A 21,009-nucleotide genomic window follows, 5' to 3' on the forward strand; every position below is an offset into this window, starting at 1 on the left:
TGTTTGTTGGATTTGCCTATGATTTCCCATAGCACGAACATCCTGAATTGCAATTCTTTCGGCTATTTCCAAATAAAGTCATTTTGAGGCTTTTCAAATTAACAAAGAAGTCAGGCAATAATCCTTCTGATCCTCAGATATGCGCAGTCTGCCCCCAGATGCCTCCTGTAGATACAGAAAATCAGCAACTCCGTGCATGCTGGTGCCTGGGAGAAAGCTGCTGGTGAGGGAATAACAGAGCCTTACTCCATACTGAAAAAAGGGGCAGGGGTTCCCGTAAATGAGGTTGCTAACTCAAGGCTTCAAAATCCTAAATCTAGGCGATATACAGAAAGAAAGGAATCATCTCTGGGGATTCAGTTGTTTGCAGACACACTGGCCAGTGTTTCTTCTACCGAGAGGGACTTAGATACCCCTGAGGATTTACCAAGTGCTGAGAGCAACCACAGTCAGTCGACACGGAGTGCAAAGAACAGCCTCCTGCACCCTTTCCCATCTTCCAAGCCACTGCCCACAATCTTCTGGTGAATTTTCAGGAATCAGGCCGTTTCGCAGAAAACGAATTAAATGAATGACCAATTCACGAAATTATTGAGGATTTCTTTTTTAAGTTTCAGAACTTTGCTACAACTATTTGCCCTCCCACCCCATCCCATAACCCATCGGGAGCCTGGGGTAAGGTGTGTTTGACCATCAGTTATTGATAAGCAGGACATCCCCCCAACTGATTTTCAGCGAATTGGCTTTTAGCAAATTGGTCATTTGGCAAAGTGGTCATTAGGCAAACGGGTCATTTGGCGAATAGGTCGTTGAGTAAATCGGCTTTCAACGACTTGCCCTATGAGATTTCTCTACAGTGAGCACTTTCTTGGGTTAAATGTACATTTCATTCCATAATTAATATTCACTAGCGCCTGGATGGGAAACTTCCCAAGGACCCAGGAGCAGCCAGAACAGCCTCTTAATAATCGGACAATTAAAAACCGTCTGATTTTTTTAACAGTAGCGGAGATGCAAAAGGCCTCAGTTCTCCGAAATACAGTGATGGGTCTCGGGGCTGTCACAGGAGCTCTTGCGGTTCTGTTTGTCACTAGCTTGACGTACACAGCCATTCATCGGAAAAAGAAGTGAGCAGCCTTAGGGCTGCCTGTGGTTGATCAGTGTACATTGTAATAATCCATTTCAGCCACTTCCCGTGTGCCGCGGGGGGTCCAACACTTTGAGAACCCCAGCAACCAGGGCAGTCGCACAGGGCCCAGGGCTCAGAAGAGCCCCTGGCTTGTTTTCATAATCTATGGTCACTATCTGGAAATTCTTGGTTTTTTAACAAGGGCCCCGCATTTGCATTTTGCACTGGACTCTGAAAATTACCTCCCAGTTGTATTAGTTTTCTAGGGCTGTTGCAACAAAGTACCACAAACTGGGTGGCTTAAAACAACAGGAATTTATTGTCTCACAGACCTGGAAGCTAGAAGTCCAAAGTCAAGGTGTTGGCAGGGCCGTGATCCCTCGGAAATCCGTAGTGGAGAATCCCTCCTCGCCTCTTCTAGCTTCTGGTGTTGCCAGCAATCCTTGGTGTTCCTTGGCTTGTAGATGCATCTCTCCAATCTCTGCCTCTGCCATCGCACCGCCTTCTGCTCCCTGTGTCTCTGTCTTCACATGGTGTTCTCTTCTCTTATAAGGACACCAGTCATGGGACTTAGGGTCCCTTGTAATCCAGTGTGATCTCATCTTAACTTGATTATATCTGCAAAGACCCTATTTCCAAACTAGGTCACATTCCTAGGTACCAGGGGATAGGACTTCCAATATATCTTTTTGGGGGACACAATTCAACGTATAACACTGGTCCTGCTACCAACCAAAGCACTATATGGGCCCGGTGCAGCTCTTCCAACATCTCCATAGTTATATCATTAGACTGAGCCTCCCACATTCCCTGCTATGCCCAACTCGGAACATTCTTCTTCTTTAACACAGTTCCTGTCTCCATAGCACAGGGGCCTCCTGAACACTTAAACAGCCTACGGAAAGTCAGAACTTTACTTAACCTTAACTCCATTACAAAGCCCACATATAACGTAATTTATATTTGAACAATAAAATTTTCCTATAAGTTGAAACATGACCTATAAAGGTCTCTATACCCTGAAGCAACATTTTAGAAAGAAATCAATTGGTCCTTTTCTACAGAAACCATTAGCTACAGGAGAGATAAAGGGAAAACTTCATAGTACTGATTAAAGCGCCATGCCCACAGCATAATTTCTAAAAGGCAGCCATTCCATTCAGTTAAAACGAATTAGATTTTTTTTATTATTATTATTAAAGAAAGTCTCAAATCCAGAAGTGGAATCTTTAACATAGCTCGTGCACATACACATCCCCTCTGACCACTGGCAGGACCGCTGGGATATATCCTAATGCTTCTCTCCATATCAACACCACCTGGAATTCTTACTTTTTGTCATAAACAGCGGTCCTAATCTTCACTTACACCTGAACACACCACACCTGTGAGGCCCATGGGACATTAAAAATGCCCTCGGTGCCTTGATCCTTCCAGATTCACATCTGAGATGTATCACCTTATGACCTTTGTTCCTCCTGAGAGCCCACACACCAAGATGAAGATTTCTTCTGTGTGCAGGTCAGTGCTGTGGCCCACTCAGGGTCCTTCCCCAATCTGGTTCCCATCTAAGGGATCAGGAAAGGCTGGACCAGCCTAGATTTATCAATATCTTAGTATAACATCATACAGCATTACTTATTATGGTGTTGACCGTACATGCCCTTTTGCTCCTCAGAGGAAAGGTAATTAATAGCTGCCATTATGTCTGTTAATAGAATAAGCCTGGTATTTATGAATTTAACTGACCCATTCCCATTGGTTTTCACTGTGTACTGCAGGCAGAGGGCTGATCAAAACAGCAGAAGTGAACGAGTGCGCCTGACCCAGCCCTGAAGCATCGTTCCTCTAGGACCAAGACTCACCACGGTTAAAACTCACTGTCCTGTCTCAGGTCGTTCTAGCTCGGGATGCTGTGACCAAGAGGATTTACACAACATCTTGGACCCAGAAACTGTTAATTCCTGTAAAAACACAGCAATAACCACAGTCCACCCTCTTTATTTAAATCAACAGTGTTGAGGGTATAAAGGACGAATAATTTTTGTGTCAGATCCTGTGTTCACTTGGTTCTGGGGGAAGCACAACAGATATGAGAGAATAAATGCATTCAGTTAGAATTAATTCTCTCTTGTTCTCATAGCCGAGCAAGGCCTGAGCGTTTCTCATCTGAAAGGGGTGATAAGATTTAATCTGTCCCCTCATCTACCTTCTGCAAGTATATTTAACAAATTAGTTCTCAAGTCTCTTCCAAGTGGAGTTTTATAAGAGATTTGTTAAGGTAAGTGTGTTAGACTTTGAACACAGTTCAAACTCCAGAGGCAGCAACTGTCTGTCCTGCCTCTCACTCAAGACATCATAACATCAAACGGAAACAATTATTTTTTTCTTTTCCTTCCCATTCTCACCTCTGTACCACCCCACCAGCCCCAGAAGCCCTCTTACTCTTCTTTGGGATTCCTTTCCCTGCAAATCACAACTCCTACTGTAAGCCCTCATGCATCTGTGTGCCCCCCAGCATGACAGATATCGCCATTGTCCTTCTACATATATTTGTGTGATAATGAGTTCAGTGTGTACTTCCCCCACAAGATCCTGAGCTCCTGGAGGGCAGGGACCACTCCTGGTTTTTCTCACTGTTGTATCCCCAGTGCCTTACAGGGCCAGGCACATAGTAGGTGCTTAATAAGTATTTGGGGAACGAAAGACTTGATGGGTTGGGGACAGGCCCAAAGGCTGGGGTAGTGGGGGCTCCTGCCTTGTGGAGGTCATTGACAGGACGTGACTGCCCACTAACCTGAGAGCTGGCCCCAGGCCACTGGAAGCTCCACACCCCTCCGCTGTCCTTGGAATGTACTTTCTGCCCACTGTTCCCAGAGCAGAAGCTGTTTCAAGGATGCAGCCTTGAGAGAGCAATGTGTTGTTGAAACCATCTGGACAGTATATGTGACTGAACTCCATTGAGGCCCCTGTGTAAACTTGAAGATTCCAGCAGGCCGGTGCGGAGATCTACTCCTCTTGTGGGGCCCAAAAAAAGCCTCCTAGGTAAGTTGTCCTGCTCATCAAACCTGACCCCCACCAGTCTGGAGTGCTCTCCCTCTTTCTTCGGTCCCTCCTTGCCCTCCGTATATGGGCGCCAGTTTATGAACCAACGCCTTGACCTGAAGGCCCTTTTCCAAGGACAGAAAGGGCGGCGATGGCCTGAGCCCGGGACCCAGGGCCTGAGGAAGCACCCCGCTCAGGCGCTGGGCATGACGGCGGTCAGGCTCCCTCCCGCGCAGTCCCAGGGGGGCCGCGCTGGGGGGGTGGGGGCTAGGATAAGGCCGCCCGGCCGACGCGTTCGCCCATACGGGCCCTGCCAGAAAGACCCTCCTGAACCGGTAGAAACAGCCAGAAAGATTACCTAGCCCTGGGCCGGACTGGCCGCTGCCGCGGAGCCCTAGCTGCCCCGCCCCGCCCCGCCCCGCCCCGCCGAAGCCCCGGCCCCGCCCAGCCCAGCCCAACTTGGCGCCAAACTCTGACTGCGCCCCGCCGAGGCCCAGGCCCCGCCCCGTCCCCACCCTGGCCCCACCTCCCAGGCCCCAACCTCGCCCCAGAGCTCGCCTCCAGGACCCGCCTCGAGCCCGCCCCAAACCCCGCCTCCCACGACCCAGGCATCGCCGGGCCCCGCCCCAAGCACCGCCTCCCCGACGCAAGCATCGCCGGGCCCCGCCCCCCGGCCCGCGCCCCGCCCCGGGCCCGCCTCCTCCGGGCGCAGCCCGGCTCCTCCCCGTCTCCTGGCAACGCCGCGGCCCCGCCCCGCCATGGCGCCCGACGAGAGCGTGGAGGCCGCGCGCCTGCTGCGGAGCTTCGAGCGCCGCTTCCTGGCGGCGCGCGCGCTGCGCTCCTTCCCGTGGCAGGTGGGCGGCGGGGCGCGCGGGGGGCGGCGGGGCGGGGCGGGGCGGGGCTCCAGGCTCCCAGCTCTACGCCCCCGGCCGTATGAGGTCCCCGGCGCCCGGCTCCCTCGTGTGTCCCGGCCGCGCGTCCGGCCCTCGTCCCGGGGCTTCGCCGGGGCCGCGCGGGCTGGCGGCGGGGAGCGGGAGGCACACCTGCGCGCCCTCGGGGGCCCTCCCTGCGCCCCCTCCCCCCGTGGGCCCTTCCCGCCCTCGCTCCCTTCGCAGACGGAATCCCGCGAATTTAAGGGGTGCGGGGTTTCCGCCCCGCTCCCTTGTGCGCTCAGGGTTTTGGGGTCATACAGAGTTCACGATCAATTTCATTGCTCTTTTTTAGCCAGTTAGCGTCGTGGCCATTGGGTAACGGCTGCTGCTGCCCGTTTAAACAGGCAGCGTCCTCAGGACAGCGGGAGACCACGTTGCAAGGAGCGCAGTGACGAGGTCGCAGACCCCACACCCCCGGGCCTCGTGTTCTCATCTGTGTCATCAGCATTGGACAAAAAGTCCTCTCAGAGGCAGCTTGAGGCTCTTGCCTCTGATGGAAGCGACAGGGAGGTACAAAACAGGCCTGAAAGACAGCTCACCTCCCCTGCCCTGGGGACCTGCCAAGCCAGGGACTCTGATGACACTGTCTCCGTAATTCATGTGCGGTGAGCTCACTGCGATGACTCAGTTTGAGTACATATTTCTCTCCTCGCTGCCCATCTTAAGGGGTAGTTTTTAGTCATTTGTGTCTCTTTGACATAAACTATTTAGCATTCTGAAAGATCATTTCTGATCAGAAAGGAATATGTACATTTTTTAACTCAAAATTTAAATCTTTTCATAAGAGCATCCATGGGTCCCAATTCATTATGACTGGAAGTGTTCACATGAAGTGGGTGCTTACTCTGCCCCAGGCCCACGCTCACTGCTCCTTAGGCTGGCCCACAACCCGCGTGGGCCGGGGGCTATTACTCTCATTGGCGGTTGACCAGAAAGGTTGTTTGATTAGAAAAGAAGTGGAATGCAACCGTGGAGGGCTCTGACCTGGGAGACAGCCTGCCTGCTTTGAATCCTGGCCCAACCCTGTACACGCCGTGTGACCTTGGGCAAGTGACTGCATCTCTCTGTACCTTAGTTTTCTTATTAGTAAACAGGATATAATGATGCTCACCTCATAAGGCTGTTGTCAGGATTATGTGATTAAGAAGCTCCTGAGAGAGTGCCTGGCTTGTGGTAAGTGGATGTAAATGTTAGCCCATGTTTTTATTCCTTCACCAAATGTTTACTGAGAACCTGCCGTGAGCCAGGTGCCAGGATCAGTGGTACACGTTACAGGCGAGGGCCTGCTCGGATAGGAGAGCCAGAGAATAAGCAGGTAAATGAATGAGCAAGAAAGTGCCAGGAGATGACAGTGGCTGTAGTCAATAACACAGGGAAATGTATCATCAAAGTAGGAGAGTCAACCCCCCGCCCCAGGAGGTGATACTTGAGGCGGGACCTGAACAGCGAAGCAGCCGGCTGGCTGTGGGAAGCTCTTGGGGAGCAGGGAGTGTGAAGGTCTTGCTGCTGAGAAGAAGCTGCTGTAAGGACACCAGTGTGGCTGGCGTGGAGTGAGCAGGGATGGGACGGGGGTGGTGACAGATGAGGTCAGAGAGAGAGGCCAGGCCAGGTCTTGTAGCCTTTTAGGGCCTGGTAAGGCGCTCGGGAGAAATGATTTCCTGGTGTCACACACAAGCTGGGCCAGTCTGCCTCCTTCTGGAGCCTGAGCCCCCTGCTGGGCTGGAGCCCCTTGCGGGAGAGGTCAGCAGACCCGGGCCTGGCAGCTCATGCTGCCACCTCACGAGGAGGTGTGTCCATTTTAACTCCGATGTCAGGTCCAGGGCGAATCCCTCAGGCGTTCATGCTGTGGCTGCCCCGTAACTCCTGGCTGACTGGTTCAGTCACGGAGCTGGGCTGTGACCCCGGCGGGGCTAAGCGGCCAGCACTGACGTGAACCAAGAGTCTGTCTTCCCACCTTCTCTCTGACTCCCCCAGGTGTGACCGCACTTCTCAAGGTCAGGCTTCCGCCCGCTGGCGGCCTCCGCTTGCATTTGGCCCCAGGTCCCTGGGGAGGGATCACTTCCAGCTTGGCCACCATGTCCTATTGCGTATTTTATGTTCCTGTGAAAACGCACTTGAGATTTCTCTCTCCCCCGCCTCTCCAAATAGAGCCTGGAAGAGAAACTAAGGGACGCGTCAGGTCCTGAGCTGCTGCTGGATATTTTGCAGAAGGTGAGAATCACAGAAGCACTGGGACGTGTCACCGGCCTATTGACTTGCCCACGAAGACACGACAGAAGTACGTTGGGAGCGCTTGTATCTTTTAAAAAGAAAGACACTGGGGCCAGCCCGGTGGCGTAGTGGTTAGGTTCGCATGTTCCACTTTGGTGGCTCTGGGTTCACAGGTTCAGATCCCAGGCGAGAACCTACACACTACTTATCAAGCCATGCTGTGGCGGCGTCCCAAATAAAGTAGAGGAAGATGGGCGTGGATATTAGCCCAAGGCCAGTCTTCCACAGCAAAAGGAGGAGGATTGGCAACCGATGTTAGCTCAGGGCTCATCTTCCTCATAAAAAAGAAAAAAGAAAGACACTGCATTTGGGGGGCAGCTCCTCAGACAGCTCTGGCTCTTTGGTTTTCTTAGATAAAGACGACAGAATAAACAAGAATCTGCGTGAGAGGAGGAGCCTAGGGGATGTTTTTACACCGTCCACAGTGAAAACCAAGCTGACAGCTGTGGGAATGTCTTCTAGCGTTTGCTAGCTGCTCGGAGACTTTCTTCTTTACATTTAAGGGAAAAATAAGAAGGAGAGTCTGGCCCACTGACGTCTGGACCACTGCATTTTGGAGGTGGGGTTTGGATTCTGAGGTGTATCTGGGTGCAGGGTAGGGGTGGGACCACCACTCTGCTTGGCCTGGCCCCGCCCCTGGCCACGTGCATAAAGTGCAGATCACACTGCCTCCTGGCTCTTAACCCACTTAAGAGTTGTGAACGCTTCTGAAAACCCAAAGCTATAGACTCTCCCTCTAGAGAAAAATGTACTAGAAGAATATCTTGTGTACAAATTCAGGGGAGTCACAGACCCTCCTCCAACCACCAAGCCTGTCCAAGGAGCCCAGGTTAAGAATTCCTGTGTGGAGGGTGAAGCAAGATTTTCCATCTGACCCGCGGGTGGAAAAGACGCAGCTGTAGCCAGGGAAGACCCAGGGCAGTCCAGTAGCTAGGACTGTGAGCTCCGAGAGGTCACGGTCTTGCAGCCAACTCTGATCGTCACCCTGAGGTTAAAACCTGACACCAGCCAATTTGAAAGCCCCTGGAGGATTGTGTGGGTATTTTGTTGCCCTTGGGGCAAAATCGTGTCCCTCTGGCCAACAGGCCTCACGTGACCCGGCCCCTACCCTCACTGCTCCTGTTGCTCTGTCCTGCTTCCCAGAATGCCAGGCCGAGGCCACTTCGGAGGCCGCACAGCCATCCCCTCTGCCTGGAACTTGCTCTCTCTGCTCTTTCTTCTCTAGGCTTCAGCTGCAGTGTTGCCCCTGAGAGCCCCCTTCCCTTCCACCCCATCTTCCTCAGCCCTGGCCGTCACGTACTCCTTCCCGTCTCCTCGGCCTGTGATGTGAGCCCCAGGAGGGCAGGTGCTGGCTCTGCCTTGTTCCCACTGTGTGGGCTCTCCCGTCTTCGTAGGGCCAGACAACCCACAGTTGTCCTCACTGCAAACTCTGGTTCACGCTGGCTGTCCTGGGAAGGGTGTGTCAGCCATTTCCAGTGCTGTAACAGAATACCACAGACTGGGTGGCTGATCAACAACAGGAATTCATTCCTCACTGTTCTGGAGGCTGGGAAGTCCAAGATCAAGGTGCCGGCAGCCACTTCCTGCCATCTTGGTGTGTCCTCACATGGCAGAAGGGGTGAGGGAGCTCTCTGGGGTCTCTTTTGTGAGTGCACTAATCCCATTCATGAGGGCTTCACCCTCATGACCTAATCACCTCCCAAAGGCCCCACCTCTCAGCACCATCACCCTGGGGGTTAGGACTTCACATATGAATTTTGGAGGGACGCAGACATTCAGTCTGCAGCCGAGTGTTAGCTTGAATCCAGGTGTCCCGTGTTCCTGCCCAGAGTGGGCGTTAGCAACACTGCCACAGTCTGTGCCACTGAAGGGGAGAAATTTTTTTAGAAAAGGGCTTATATCTTTAAGACTTACGCTTTCAGATGCATGAGGGTCGGCTGGGGCCAGAACCCACGGGCCTGTACACGACTTTGCTGAGAGCCCAGGTTCCTGGGGTTTGCTCTGTACTCACTCCCCTGAAGCTCCGGGGAGACTGCAGCTACTCACAGTGTGTCCTCTGTCACAGACCGTGAAGCATCCCCTGTGCGTGAAGCACCCGCCCTCGGGGAAGTACGCCCGGGGCTTCCTCTCGGAGCTCATCAGGAAGGTGAGTGACGGCCTGGCCGGTAGCCAGGCGGCGCGGGGTCTCGGCGGCGCCCCAGCAGTGGGCGCTCTGCCTGGGCTCTGCCCGATGGGGCTCAGATCCGTCGTGTGCCCGTTGCCTGCTCTGCGTGGTAGGCAGCCACTCCCAGCTGGGTTCAACCAATGAAAGGCCACGGGGGGTGGGAGGAAGGGAGAGCCAGGGTATTTCTCCCTCTGCTTCCAGGGCCTCCAGCAGCAGCTGCATCTCCCTTTTGGTCTCAGTCATCCCCCGTCCGTCCCCTTGCCCGCCTCGTCCCCCTGTCCTGCCAGCCCGAGGGGTTTTGACAGCTTCCTGCTGGTGCCAGTCTCCGGACTGCCTCGCTGTTGGAGGTGTTAGGTCTGGCAGTACCTCTGTGACGAGCTCGCTTCTCCCCCGTGAACCACCTGGTGTGGACTCTCCTCCTGACTGATGCGGGAGGGATTTTTAGGACTAGCGCGGACTTGCTGGGTTTCACGTTAGACGAGACCTCAGAGAGGCGACTCCTCAGCGGTCAGCAGCAGACCGGATGTGGCCGGCCACCGCTCATGAGGGCTGCGCCTCGCCCCGGCTCAGCACACGGGACAGTCCCGGCTTCTCTCTTACCCACCCCCCACCAAGTTCTCACCAAATGGTGCAGGTGGTCGTCCCCAGCAGGCCTCCCCAGCACCACCAGGAGAGGAGTGGCCGCCCTGCCACCGCCCTGTGAGGCGCACGACGGGGCTGCCTGTTGAGAAGCAGCTTGATGAGCCCCACCCCACCGTGTGGGGCGCCCGTCCTCGTGGCTCTGCCTGGGCTCGCTGCAAAGCGCCGTCTGTTTTCTCCATCCACAGCATCCTGATAGAAGGGCAGAGCCCCCTGTCCCCGTCACACGGCGACTCATGCAGTCCCGTTTCTGCTGCCCTAGACTACACGTCACCCTCTCTACACCTCTCCAAGGTCCCCGCCAAGTGAATTTGTTATATGCCAGGTCGCCTGTATTCAGTCAGTCCATCCTGGATCTCCCCTCTAAATAGGGTGAAAATCCTCCATCCGTTTTTACAAGTTGGAACCTTTGTTTGATTTGTGAGGGTGACTTAATCCTCTTGGCTAAAGCTCTCGCTCTGTCCTCCCCAGCATGAAGCTGTCCACGCGGAGCCTTTGGACGAGCTGTACGAGGCGCTGGCGGAGGTCCTGACAGCCGAGGAGTGCCCCCAATGCCACCGGAGCTACCTGCTGGTAGGAGACCTTCGCCCCACCCCACCTGGGCCGGACAGAGTTAGAACTCAGGCTCCTGTCAGCCTCCCGTGAGTTCAGATCCTGACTCATCAGCTCCGTAGTCTTAGACGGGGCCGTTAACTTCCATGAGCCTCAGTTTCCCGGTCTGTAAACCAAGCACTTCAACAATAATAGCATCGATCTCCTGGGACAGCTGGGGGTTGAGTTAGGTCCTGCACAGTAACTGCACTCCGGGCCTGGGCTCAGTCCTCAGTGAATACTTGCTGGGCGGAGGTTACAGGACAGCAGTCTCTTCCTGCTCTCCACCACCATCCTCACCTGGACAAATGCCAGCGCCTTCTGCCTGGCCTTCCGGCTTCCTGCCCCACAAAAGTCCGTGCTGCACACAACTGCCAGGGGGATCTTGGGTTTTTTTGTTTGTTTGTTTTTAACCTTTTATTATGAAATAAAACCTAGATATAGGAAATCACACAAAAGAAATATACAGATTATTTGAATCGTGGCAAGGCGGCCACCGTGGTAACCGCTGATCTGGTCACAGACTTTGACCCCCAAGGGTCAAAGCCTTCCCCATCCCCGCCTTCCCTCCCTGCAGAAGTCACCGCTGTCTGCCTTTCAGAGCAGTCACTCCCGTGGGCTCCTCTGGACACAGGCTGTAGTCTTGCCCATTAACTAGGTCTGGCTTGAAGTCTCCCTCCATCTGCAGGTCCCCCAGCTCTTTCTTTTCCGGCCGTGTCTCCGTGGACCAGCCCTGGCGGGTTGGCCTGGACAGCTTTCCGCAGGCCGGATGTGGTTGCACAGGCGGGGGCTGTCAGCTTGTTCCTCTCGCCTCTGTTTCCCCCCATTGGCAGCTGTATTGGGAGGCCCGCTCACACTCCTATCCATTTGATCCCCCTGGCAGGAACGCAATATGGGGTCCCAGGAGACACGTTGTATCTGTTTTTCACCTTTTAATGGTAGCAGTTATGGGTGCCCAAAGTTTAGATGCATTAATTTATTGAGGGATGCAAAAAGGTGATTTTCTAATCCTATCATTTTGTTTCCATCCATTACCTGGAGAAATTTTATAAGGACATGCCTCCCTTCGTCCACTGTTTGGTTCCCCAGTGGTGCAGCTATAGAGGAAAGGCAGGAGACAGGCTTGATCTTTCCTTTTCAACATTGTGGATTAGTCTCTCATCATCCTCAGAAGAGGTTCAGTCTACGCAATCGTGTCCTTGTTGAGGCTCAGACTGTGCTGTTTTGAGCCATTTCAGATGGGCGTCTGAGTCCTGTGACATCGCCCTCACAGTGTTCTTGTGTCATTTCATGTCGAGCTTTTCCACACTCAGCCTCTGTATTTCCTGCCCTCATCCTGGAATCAGCCATGTCTTCAGGAAGCCCTGGTTTCGTTAGTGGGAGATGATGTTTAGAGACCACAGTCTGGGCATTAGGGATGCTCGTGGCTGCTGTCTAGGCCTTTCCAGTGGAAAGACTAGGATACAGGTGGTGATATAGGTCCATACTTAAGATAGAATACCTCACGAGTCCATGATGATGTTTCTGATTCAAAATTTCTCTCAACCTCTACATTGTGTCTGTATCTCCCTTCTCCTGTGCTGGGAATTCTGGTCCTCGGGAGCACGGGGGTGATGTTAGGATCCCCCACAACTGCCTGTTTGCTTCACCCCATGGGACTCAGGCGGCCGTCTCAGACAGCAGTGCTAATCCCTCCCACCAGTCACGGTCACTGAGAACAGTGTCAGTGTTTACACCCACTGTCCCCCTCCCCCTCCTTTTGTTTGCTTGTTTATGGCCGTACCACAGCTACATTTGCACCCTAGAGCTGTTACATAGTATTACCACGACTCAGCTACTTGAAGCATCATAAACGTGTTTTCTTATGTTCCCCGGCTCAGGAGCCTGATGGGCTCAGCTGCTCTCTCCTCTTTGGGTCTCTCAGGGCTGAAGTCAGGGCTCTGGGGGAGAACCCGCTTCCAGGCTCGTTCAGGTGGTCGGCACAATTCCGTTTCCTGCGGCTGCAGGAGTGACATTCCATTTCCTTGCTGGCTCTTGGCCAGGGGTTGTTCTCAGCTTCCAGAGGCTGCCCCCTGTCCCCTGCCTTGTGGCGCCTTCATCTCCAAAGCCAGCGACAGCTGGTGGAGCTCCTCTCACGATTCAGATCTCTCCTGCCCCTTCTTCCTCTGGACCTCTCAGACTGCAGCCCTCGTGTTAAGGGCTCAGATGACTAAATTGGGCCCACCCGGATCATCCAGGATAATTTCCCCATCTCAAGTTCTGCACCTTAAGTGCATTTTCAGAGTCCCTTTGCCAAGTAACATAACATAGTCACAGGGTCTAGGGATTAGGGCATAAACATTATTTGGCCGAGAACACCTACAATCATGTCTTCCTTTTCAGTCCCATTTAGTCTCAGTTCTACAGATGATCGTATCTTTAGAGCTCACCATCCGTCCATATGTTGATGTCTCTCTAGCCATTTTGGTTGTCTGAAGTTTGTTTTTAGTAGGTTCTTAAGAAGCGCTCATGGGATTGACCCTCCCGGAGTTCTTGCATGATGATAACAGTTTGAGCCGTTTATACTTGAATCCTGACTCACATTTTCTCTCCATGTTCTTTGACATAAAGCTGTGCTGTGGAAAGGCCTGATGATAATTTAATTTTCCTTCCCTTTTACATCACATGCCCTTTTCTCTTAGACGGCCAAAGGATTTTTTTCTTTAAAGTCCAGTAATTTTACTCGAATATGTCTTGAGATTGGTCATTCTGGGTCGGTAATCTTGTTTTTTTCCAGAATGTTTTTTTAAATTATGATCTTTAGTATTTGTTCTTGGCTTTTGTTTTCTGTAACTAAATATCTAAAACTGGGTGGTTTAAACAACAGAAATTTATCATCTCACAACCCTGGAAGCTACAACTCCGAGATCAGGTGTGGGCAGGGTTGGTTCCTTCTGAGGCTGTGAGGGAGGGATCTGCTCCGGGCCTCTCTCCTTGGCTTGTAGACGGCCGTCTTCTCCCCGTCTCTTCATATCGTCTTCCCTCTGTTGCCTCTGTGTCCTCATCTCTTCTCCTAAGGACACCAGTCATATTGGATTAGAGCCCACCCTAACGCCCTCATCTTAACTCAGTTCCCTCTGTAAAGACCCTGTCTCCAAATAAGGTCACATATGAGGTGCTGGGGGGAGGACACAGTTAGACCCATGATAGTCTCTTTCTTAATTTCTTTTTGATATTTAAAATTTCCTTTTTACCTCCTATTTCTCTTAAGGGTTTATCTGTTTGTTTTGTTCTGTTTTCCTTCTCATGTTCCTTCGAGTAGTCGTTATTTCTGAAATGATATTTTCTGTTACTGTCACACATTTCTGAGTGTTTCTAGTGGCCATCAGGCCTCGCCCCGGGTCCTTCACAGCCCCCCCGCCCCCACTGCAGCAGGCAAGTTCCCTGTTCGGTGGGCACTGTTCCCAGCCAGCCCCTGCATTTCCAGTGAATGCATGTTGGCTACTGGGGTTCTCCTGCCACACACCTCGTTGCTTCCCCATTCCATCTCCACAGACAGGTTGAGCACACGCGGGTCACATCTGTTGTGGTGTGCCCTCATATACTCATATTTTCAGGTTCACAGAGATCTTGCATGTTGAGAACCCAGAGGTGGTGTATTGAACTAAGAATATGCAGGCGACGACCTGCGGAATGAGGGGCACAAGCCCTCCACACAGGGTCGGCAGGTAGCGCTCAGCATCGGAGCTCCTGCTCTGGGGAAGCAAGACCCACAGGGTTGTTTTGATTGAAGGCGCAGTTTCAGTACACCCACACAACGGAAGCAGAGTCACAAGATTTGTTGCTTAAAGCAGGTGTGTGTGTGTGTGTTTCAGTACACCCACACAATGGAAGCAGTCACAAGATTTGTTGCTTAAAGCAGGTGTCTGTGTGTGTGTATTTCAGTACACCCACAGAGTGGAAACACAGTCACAAGATTTGTTGCTTCCAGATCACAGAAGCAGGGTGTGTGTGTGTGTGTGTAATGAGGGAAGGGCAGTCCTCCGTCCCAGGTCAGGAGCCAGCAGGAGACAGAGAGCAGGGTAGCCAGCACCCATCACTTATAAGGTGGGGGGGGGGGGGCGGAGGTCACTAACTTTTCAAGGGCTTAACTCTAAGTGCTTATTTTATGTTTTTTTTTTTTATTATTATTATTTTGTGTGTGTGTGTGTGAGGAAGATCAGCCCTGAGCTAACATCCATGCTACTCCTCCTCTTTTTGCTGAGGAAGACCAGCTCTGAGCTAACATCTATTGCCAATCCTCCTCCTTTTTTTCTTCCCCAAAGCCCCAGTAGATAGTTGTATGTCATAACTGCACATCCTTCTAGTTGCTGTATGTGGGACGCGGCCTCAGCATGGCCAGAGAAGCAGTGCGTCGGTGCGCGCCCGGGATCCGAACCCGGGCCGCCAGTAGCAGAGCGCGTGCACTTAACCGCTAAGCCATGGGGCCGGCCCCTCTAAGTGCTTATTTTAAAAGGTGCCCCGGGAAAAGCGAAGCAGGCACTTACGGTGGGAATCCTAAGCTCGGGTCCTTGTCTGAATGTCCGGACTCGGGGTGTGAGCAGGGTTGTCATACTATGAAATGCTGAGGCAGCAACTCAGAAAAACACAGTTTTTCTCATCTCAGCTATTCTGTGAGGACAGCAAATGAGTTCCTTTCGTCACGGCTGAATCCCCAGCACCCACAGTAGATGCTCAGGAAAACGAGTGGATGGATGAGTGAACAAATGGGCTCACAATACTCTAGAGACTCGAACGCCTGCATGAACTCCATGAGCTGAGACAGCCAGAACCCCCCCGCCCCCTGGGTGGCTGCATGCTGGGGGCGCCGTCCTCAGCCCCCCGGCTTGGAGATCACGTTTCAGGACTGCCCATTCCAGGAAGCACTTGCCCGCAGACCAAGCGAGGGGTCATCCGCCTGCTTTGGGAGCAGAGTCCCAGGCCCCAGACGTCAGGTTGAACTGAGGAAGGCCCCACCTGCTGAGATTGTTCACATGTGACTCATGATGCCAGAGAATCGTGATTTTTTTGGTTAATAATTATAGATTCACAGGAAGCTGCAAAAATAGTATAGAGAGGTCCCATGAGCCCTTCCCCAGCTTCCCCCAGTGGAAACCTCTCACATAACTCGTGCAGCGTCGCAACCAGGACGTAAACGTTGGCACCATGTGTGTGTGTGGTTCTGCGTCGTTTATCACATGTGTGGGTCTGCACAGGCACCACTGCGGTCAGGATACAGAACTGTTCTGGCACCACAAAGACCTCCTTTGTGCCACCCTTTATAGTCACACCCACCCCTGTCCCCACCATCCCTACCCCTGGTAACCACTGATCTGTTCTCCATTTCCACAATTCTGTCGTTTTGAGGATGTTAGATAAATGGAATTACACAGTATGTGACCTTCTAAGATTGGCTTTTTTCACTCGGCATTGTGCCCTTGGGATCCATCCAGGTTGGTGTGTGCATCAATAGTTTGTTCCTTTTCATTGCTGCATAGTATTCCGTGGCATGGAGGCACCACAGTTTGTTTAGCCATCCACCTGTTGTGATTTTTTTTTTAACACCAGCTCCTTGTATTCCGGTGGCTGGATTAATTCTCTCTCCTTGTCTTGGTCCAGCCTTCCGGGGACTCGGTCACGCTCTCTGAGAGCACAGCCATCATTTCCCACGGCACCACGGGCCTGGTCACGTGGAACGCCGCACTCTACCTCGCAGAATGGGCCATCGAGAACCCGGCGGCCTTCACTCACAGGTGAGCTGGGGGTGCAGGGCAGGGCACTGAGGCAGGTTTGCCCAGGCATGGACACAGACACAGGTCCCCTTCTCCCACCCAGGACTGTCCTAGAGCTCGGCAGTGGGGCTGGCCTCACGGGCCTGGCCATTTGCAAGACGTGCCATCCCAGAGCATACATCTTCAGCGACTGTCACAGCCACGTCCTCGAACAGCTCCGAGGGAACATCCTGCTCAACGGCCTCTCACTGGAGCCAGACGTCACCGCCCCTGCACAGCACCCAGGACACAACACCCACGACTCAGAGAGCCCCAGGGTGATGGTGGCCCGGCTGGACTGGGACAACGTGATGGTCCCTCAGCTTGCTGCCTTCCAGCCTGACGTGGTCATCGCCGCAGGTACCACTGCCCAGGCCACTCAAGCGAGAAGCGTCCCTGTGGCTCCACCCAGCTCTCAGCTCGGGGAAGGGGACAGTGGTAGGGGGTGATGGGATGTCAGGAAGGGCCATGTGGGCCTCCAGGGTGACATCAAAGCACACGGCGTGCCTCTTGGGTGCCCTAAAGCCACAGCCCTGTCGGTTGAGACAGTGGCCACACATATGCTCACCATAATGGTCCCATCGATGAGGGAACCCAGCCAGGCCTGGGATGGACAGAACTGGCCCTGGGACACCAAACCAGTCTGACCAGTCTTGGCCGGCCACAGCCCAGTACACAGACCTTCATGTCCCTCCCCAGCAGCCTGAGGGGGGCCTCTCAGTGCCATCCAGAACCTAAATGAAGTGTCCAGAGCAGCCCCATGAAGCAAAGGAGCCGAGCCAGCCCCACCTCTACCCCTGACCCCGTCGTCAGACGTGGGTGGAAATGGCCGTGGCAGCCTTGTCTTCTCTGGGCCACAGAGAACAGCATGATGCTCCCAGGACCGTGTGTGATTCCTCTGCCCACCCAGCCCTGGGCCAGCCTAGGGTGGGACCGCAATGTGGCCGAGTAGGGAAGCGAGCTCTGGGTGCCCCCCTGCCGTCAACACTTGCTTCTGTCTGCTCCGTGCACGTCTGTGTCGTCACCACCTGTCTGCATGGCCCTGAGGCCGAGGGCTCCGCCTGTACATCTCTGTCCTAGATCCACAACCGGCGTCTTTCAGAGATGAGCCCCCGTCTCAAGGAAGGGACCACCCAGTTCTGGTGCAAGGACGGGGTCCTTGAGAGAAGGGCACGGCCACCAACAGGCCCCTCGTCCTCCGCCGAGCTCACGTGGTCCCCTCTGGCTGACAGTGCTGTGCCTCGGTCCTGCGTCACGGCCTGAACACAGAGCCAGAGCAGCACACCCCAGGTGGCACCTGTCCCTGCAAGCCCGGCAGACAGGTGGGAGCGAGCTTGTCCCTGACAACAGCTAACAAAGTGGCAGGCCACCGGAACAAGGTCTGAGACAGAGGGTCAGGGTTTGCTTCATTAAGTGTCTTCTCAGTAGGCCATAGCCAGCCCTGGTGGTCCGGTGGTTAAGTTTTGGCACTCTCACTGCTGTGGCCTGGATCCTTTTCCCCGTCAGGGAACCACACCACCCATCTGTTGGTTGTCATACTGTGGTGGCTGCCTGTTGCTGTGATGCTGAGAGCTATGCCACCGGTATTTCAAATACCAGCAGGGTCACCCCTGGTGGACAGGTTTCAGTGGAGCACCTAGACTAGACAGACTAGGAAGAGGGACTTGGCCACCCACTTGCAAAAAACTGGCCATGAAAACCCTGTGAATAGCAGTGGAGCATTGTCTGATATAGCGCCAGAAGGTGAGAGGATGGTGCAAAAAGACTGGACGGGGTTCTGCTCTGCTGTCCACAGGGGCACTAGGAGTCGGAATCGACTTGATGGCACTAACAAAATAGGCCATAGGCAAAGAATTGACATGTTTTTTGAGGAACAGCAGTGAGTCCTGGATAGTTTTCATTTGTTGCGGTGTCTTTCAGCAGCCTTTTTCTCTCCTTTTTAACCCGAGTAATTTCTCTCCATCTAAAAGAACTGCTGCCATCCAGGCCCTCGCCCCACTGCAGAGGTCGGCACCACCCAGCGCCCTCCTTATGGGTCTTGAATCCCAGGGGGAGTCCCTTCCAATAACCAGGGCTTTCTCGTCACAGATGTGCTGTATAGCCCAGAGACGGTCCTCTCCCTGGTCGGCGTCCTGCAGAGGCTCTCTGCCTGCCAGAAGGGCCAGCGGGCGCCTGATGCCTACATTGCCTTCACCGTCCGCAACCCAGAGACGTGCCAGCTGTTCACCGCCGAGCTAGGTGAGCCCCAGGCCCCGGGACAGGCCCCTGTCCCTGAGAGGTTACCCAGGCCCAAGGGGCCCCTGTGCTGCCCCACACAGGACTCCAGTGAGGCAGAAATCGGGAAAACAAGAGAACAGGGCCTTGGAGACAAACCAGGAAGCCTGGACCACACGACGTGCCAGGCCAACGACTCCTGCCGGCGAGGTCAACGGGGGAGGCAGGGCCGGGAGCAGGCGCTCTCCAGGGAGGGAGGCAGTGATCCCAGATGTCTGGGCCCAGCAGCCCTACTGTTTCAGGAGCCTTCAGGCCTCGGTTTCCTTGTCTGTACAATGGAGGGGACGGCCAGTGGTGTCAGGGTGGACAGGTCTTGGCCGCACGGTGGTCAGGTGCAGGCTCTGGAGGCAGATCCCCCACCCGCCCTGGAGGAGCTGGGCCGTCGCTGACCTGCAGGTCCTCCTCTGTAGAGAAGAAACACCCACCTTGGAGGTGGCACAGGGCCTGGCATGCAGGGAGCACGCGGGAAAGTGGCAGCTGCTGCTGTGATGAGATTAAGCACCCAGTAAACGGAAGAGCAAAGGACAACTTTAGAGAAGGGCAGCGTCTGCCATTGACAGCCCTGAATTGGCACCACTGCGGGCCAGGCGCTGTCCTCAGACCTCACACGAGTCAGCCCCCAGCACCTGGAGGGGCACTGCCATCCTCCCATCTCACCCACGGAGACACTGGGGTGCAGGGAGGGTAAGCAAATGCCTGAGCACAGACTGGAGCCAGGCGGCCGCCCCCACCCTCCACCCCCACCCTGCGACTACCGACCACCACCCTGCAGTCCCCACTGTGTGCCAGGCCTGCCCAGGGTTTCCACACTCAGCCTGGCAGCCGTGTAGGACCCTGTGTTTGCCCCAACCTCCCCCCCGAGCAAACCCCTCCTGCACGCACGCACGCACGCACACACACACGATGGACGATGGCCCACACGCCCACCCATGGGTGCCAGCGTCCCACTGGGGGAGTGCTGTGCAGCCTCAAAAAAGAATGAAGCCCTGCCTCAGGGTCTCATGTGAAAAAATACCTGCAATATATTTAAGGTAAGAGAGCAAAGTGCCAAATGGTGTACATAGTATGAGCCCATTTTTATTTTAAAAAATAATCTTCATGTTAATATACATATGGGGGAAATCTGGAGGAATATACACCAAGTAACAGTTGTTACACTTGGATGGCAGGATTATGACATTCTACACTTTTATATCTAGTATTTCATTTTTATAAATACTAATTTTTCATTCATAAACTGATGACGAAACAATCCTCCCCAAGGGACCTTCAGACATCTGTGCCTACGCAGAGGACATGATCCCCTCTGACGCACGTCCCACCTTTGTGAAGAGGCGCTGGGCTGAGCAGTCAGGCGGACGCAGGTTCATACCTCAGCTCCTCCCCAGCTGTGCCCGGTGACAGGGTGGAGGACAGGTGCAGAGCGATAGGGAGCCCAGACAGGGCCGTGACCTTCCAGGGATGAGCACAGCCCTGTGGGCAGAGGCGGCAAACCTGGCTGCCGTGAGCTGTTTAAAAACACGATCCCTGGTCCTGCCCCTGGAGGCTGAGTCTGGGTGTGTGGAGGGGGCCTGGAAACGTGGTTTGTACACCCCCTGGCCCCGCACTGATATGGTCGTGTCCAGTCCCCAGACCCCGCCATCCTGAGACATGAATGCTCTGTTTCCAGGTCGGGCAGGGATCCCCTGGGAAACGGCGCCTCATCACGACCAGAAACTGTTTCCCTATGAAGAGCAGTCGGAGACGGCGATTCTGAAGCTGACACTGTAGGTCTACAGACGTTTCCGAAGATTAATGTGAAAAGTAAATCACTATCCTGGAAAGAATTTTTATGTGGGAAAGCTGATAAAACTTTCACTGGACTTGACTGCTTGAAGAATGTTAAAGTCCGAATCAGGAAGCACAAACTGTGTTCTAATAAAATATAAACCGTTCAAGCGTGTAGGTGCCCCTTCCTGTCAGCTTAAGCAAATCACCGTAAATCAGAAATGAAAATTCTGGCTCAGCGATAAGCATTTCATTTGTGCAAATAAAAACACACAGCCAGTGTGTTTCCCAACCTGGACACCCGTCCCTCACGAAGCCGAGCCTGCTGTCCACGTGGCACATCTACTGCTCACGGTGCAGCGGGCCGCGGTGCCTGTCCTCAAGGCAGGAATGGAAAGATGAGGGACG

The 21,009-nt window shown here is 53.8% G+C and overlaps 1 protein-coding gene across 4 annotated transcripts; it reads left to right on the forward strand.

The window, feature by feature from the left end:
- Positions 1-4,932: 4,932 nt before the first annotated feature.
- EEF2KMT (eukaryotic elongation factor 2 lysine methyltransferase) lies at positions 4,933-20,773 on the forward strand. 4 transcript variants are annotated; one of them, XM_058570107.1, is made up of 8 exons: positions 4,933-5,028; positions 7,255-7,317; positions 9,443-9,523; positions 10,652-10,753; positions 16,409-16,542; positions 16,625-16,920; positions 18,649-18,798; positions 20,504-20,773. In XM_058570107.1, exons 1-8 carry the CDS (start codon positions 4,933-4,935, stop codon positions 20,602-20,604), a joined length of 1,023 nt encoding a protein of 340 aa, XP_058426090.1. In that variant the 3' UTR covers positions 20,605-20,773. The 4 variants fall into 4 exon arrangements, 2 of the variants coding, with proteins under 2 accessions (XP_058426090.1, XP_058426091.1); XR_009224135.1 differs by lacking the exon at positions 20,504-20,773 and having other exon boundaries at positions 16,625-17,939; positions 18,649-18,704; XR_009224136.1 differs by lacking the exon at positions 20,504-20,773 and having other exon boundaries at positions 16,625-17,882; positions 18,649-18,700.
- The last annotated feature ends 236 nt before the right edge of the window (positions 20,774-21,009 follow it).

Source organism: Diceros bicornis, chromosome 26 (genome assembly GCF_020826845.1).
Source record: "Diceros bicornis minor isolate mBicDic1 chromosome 26, mDicBic1.mat.cur, whole genome shotgun sequence".
Taxonomy (NCBI): domain Eukaryota; kingdom Metazoa; phylum Chordata; class Mammalia; order Perissodactyla; family Rhinocerotidae; genus Diceros; species Diceros bicornis.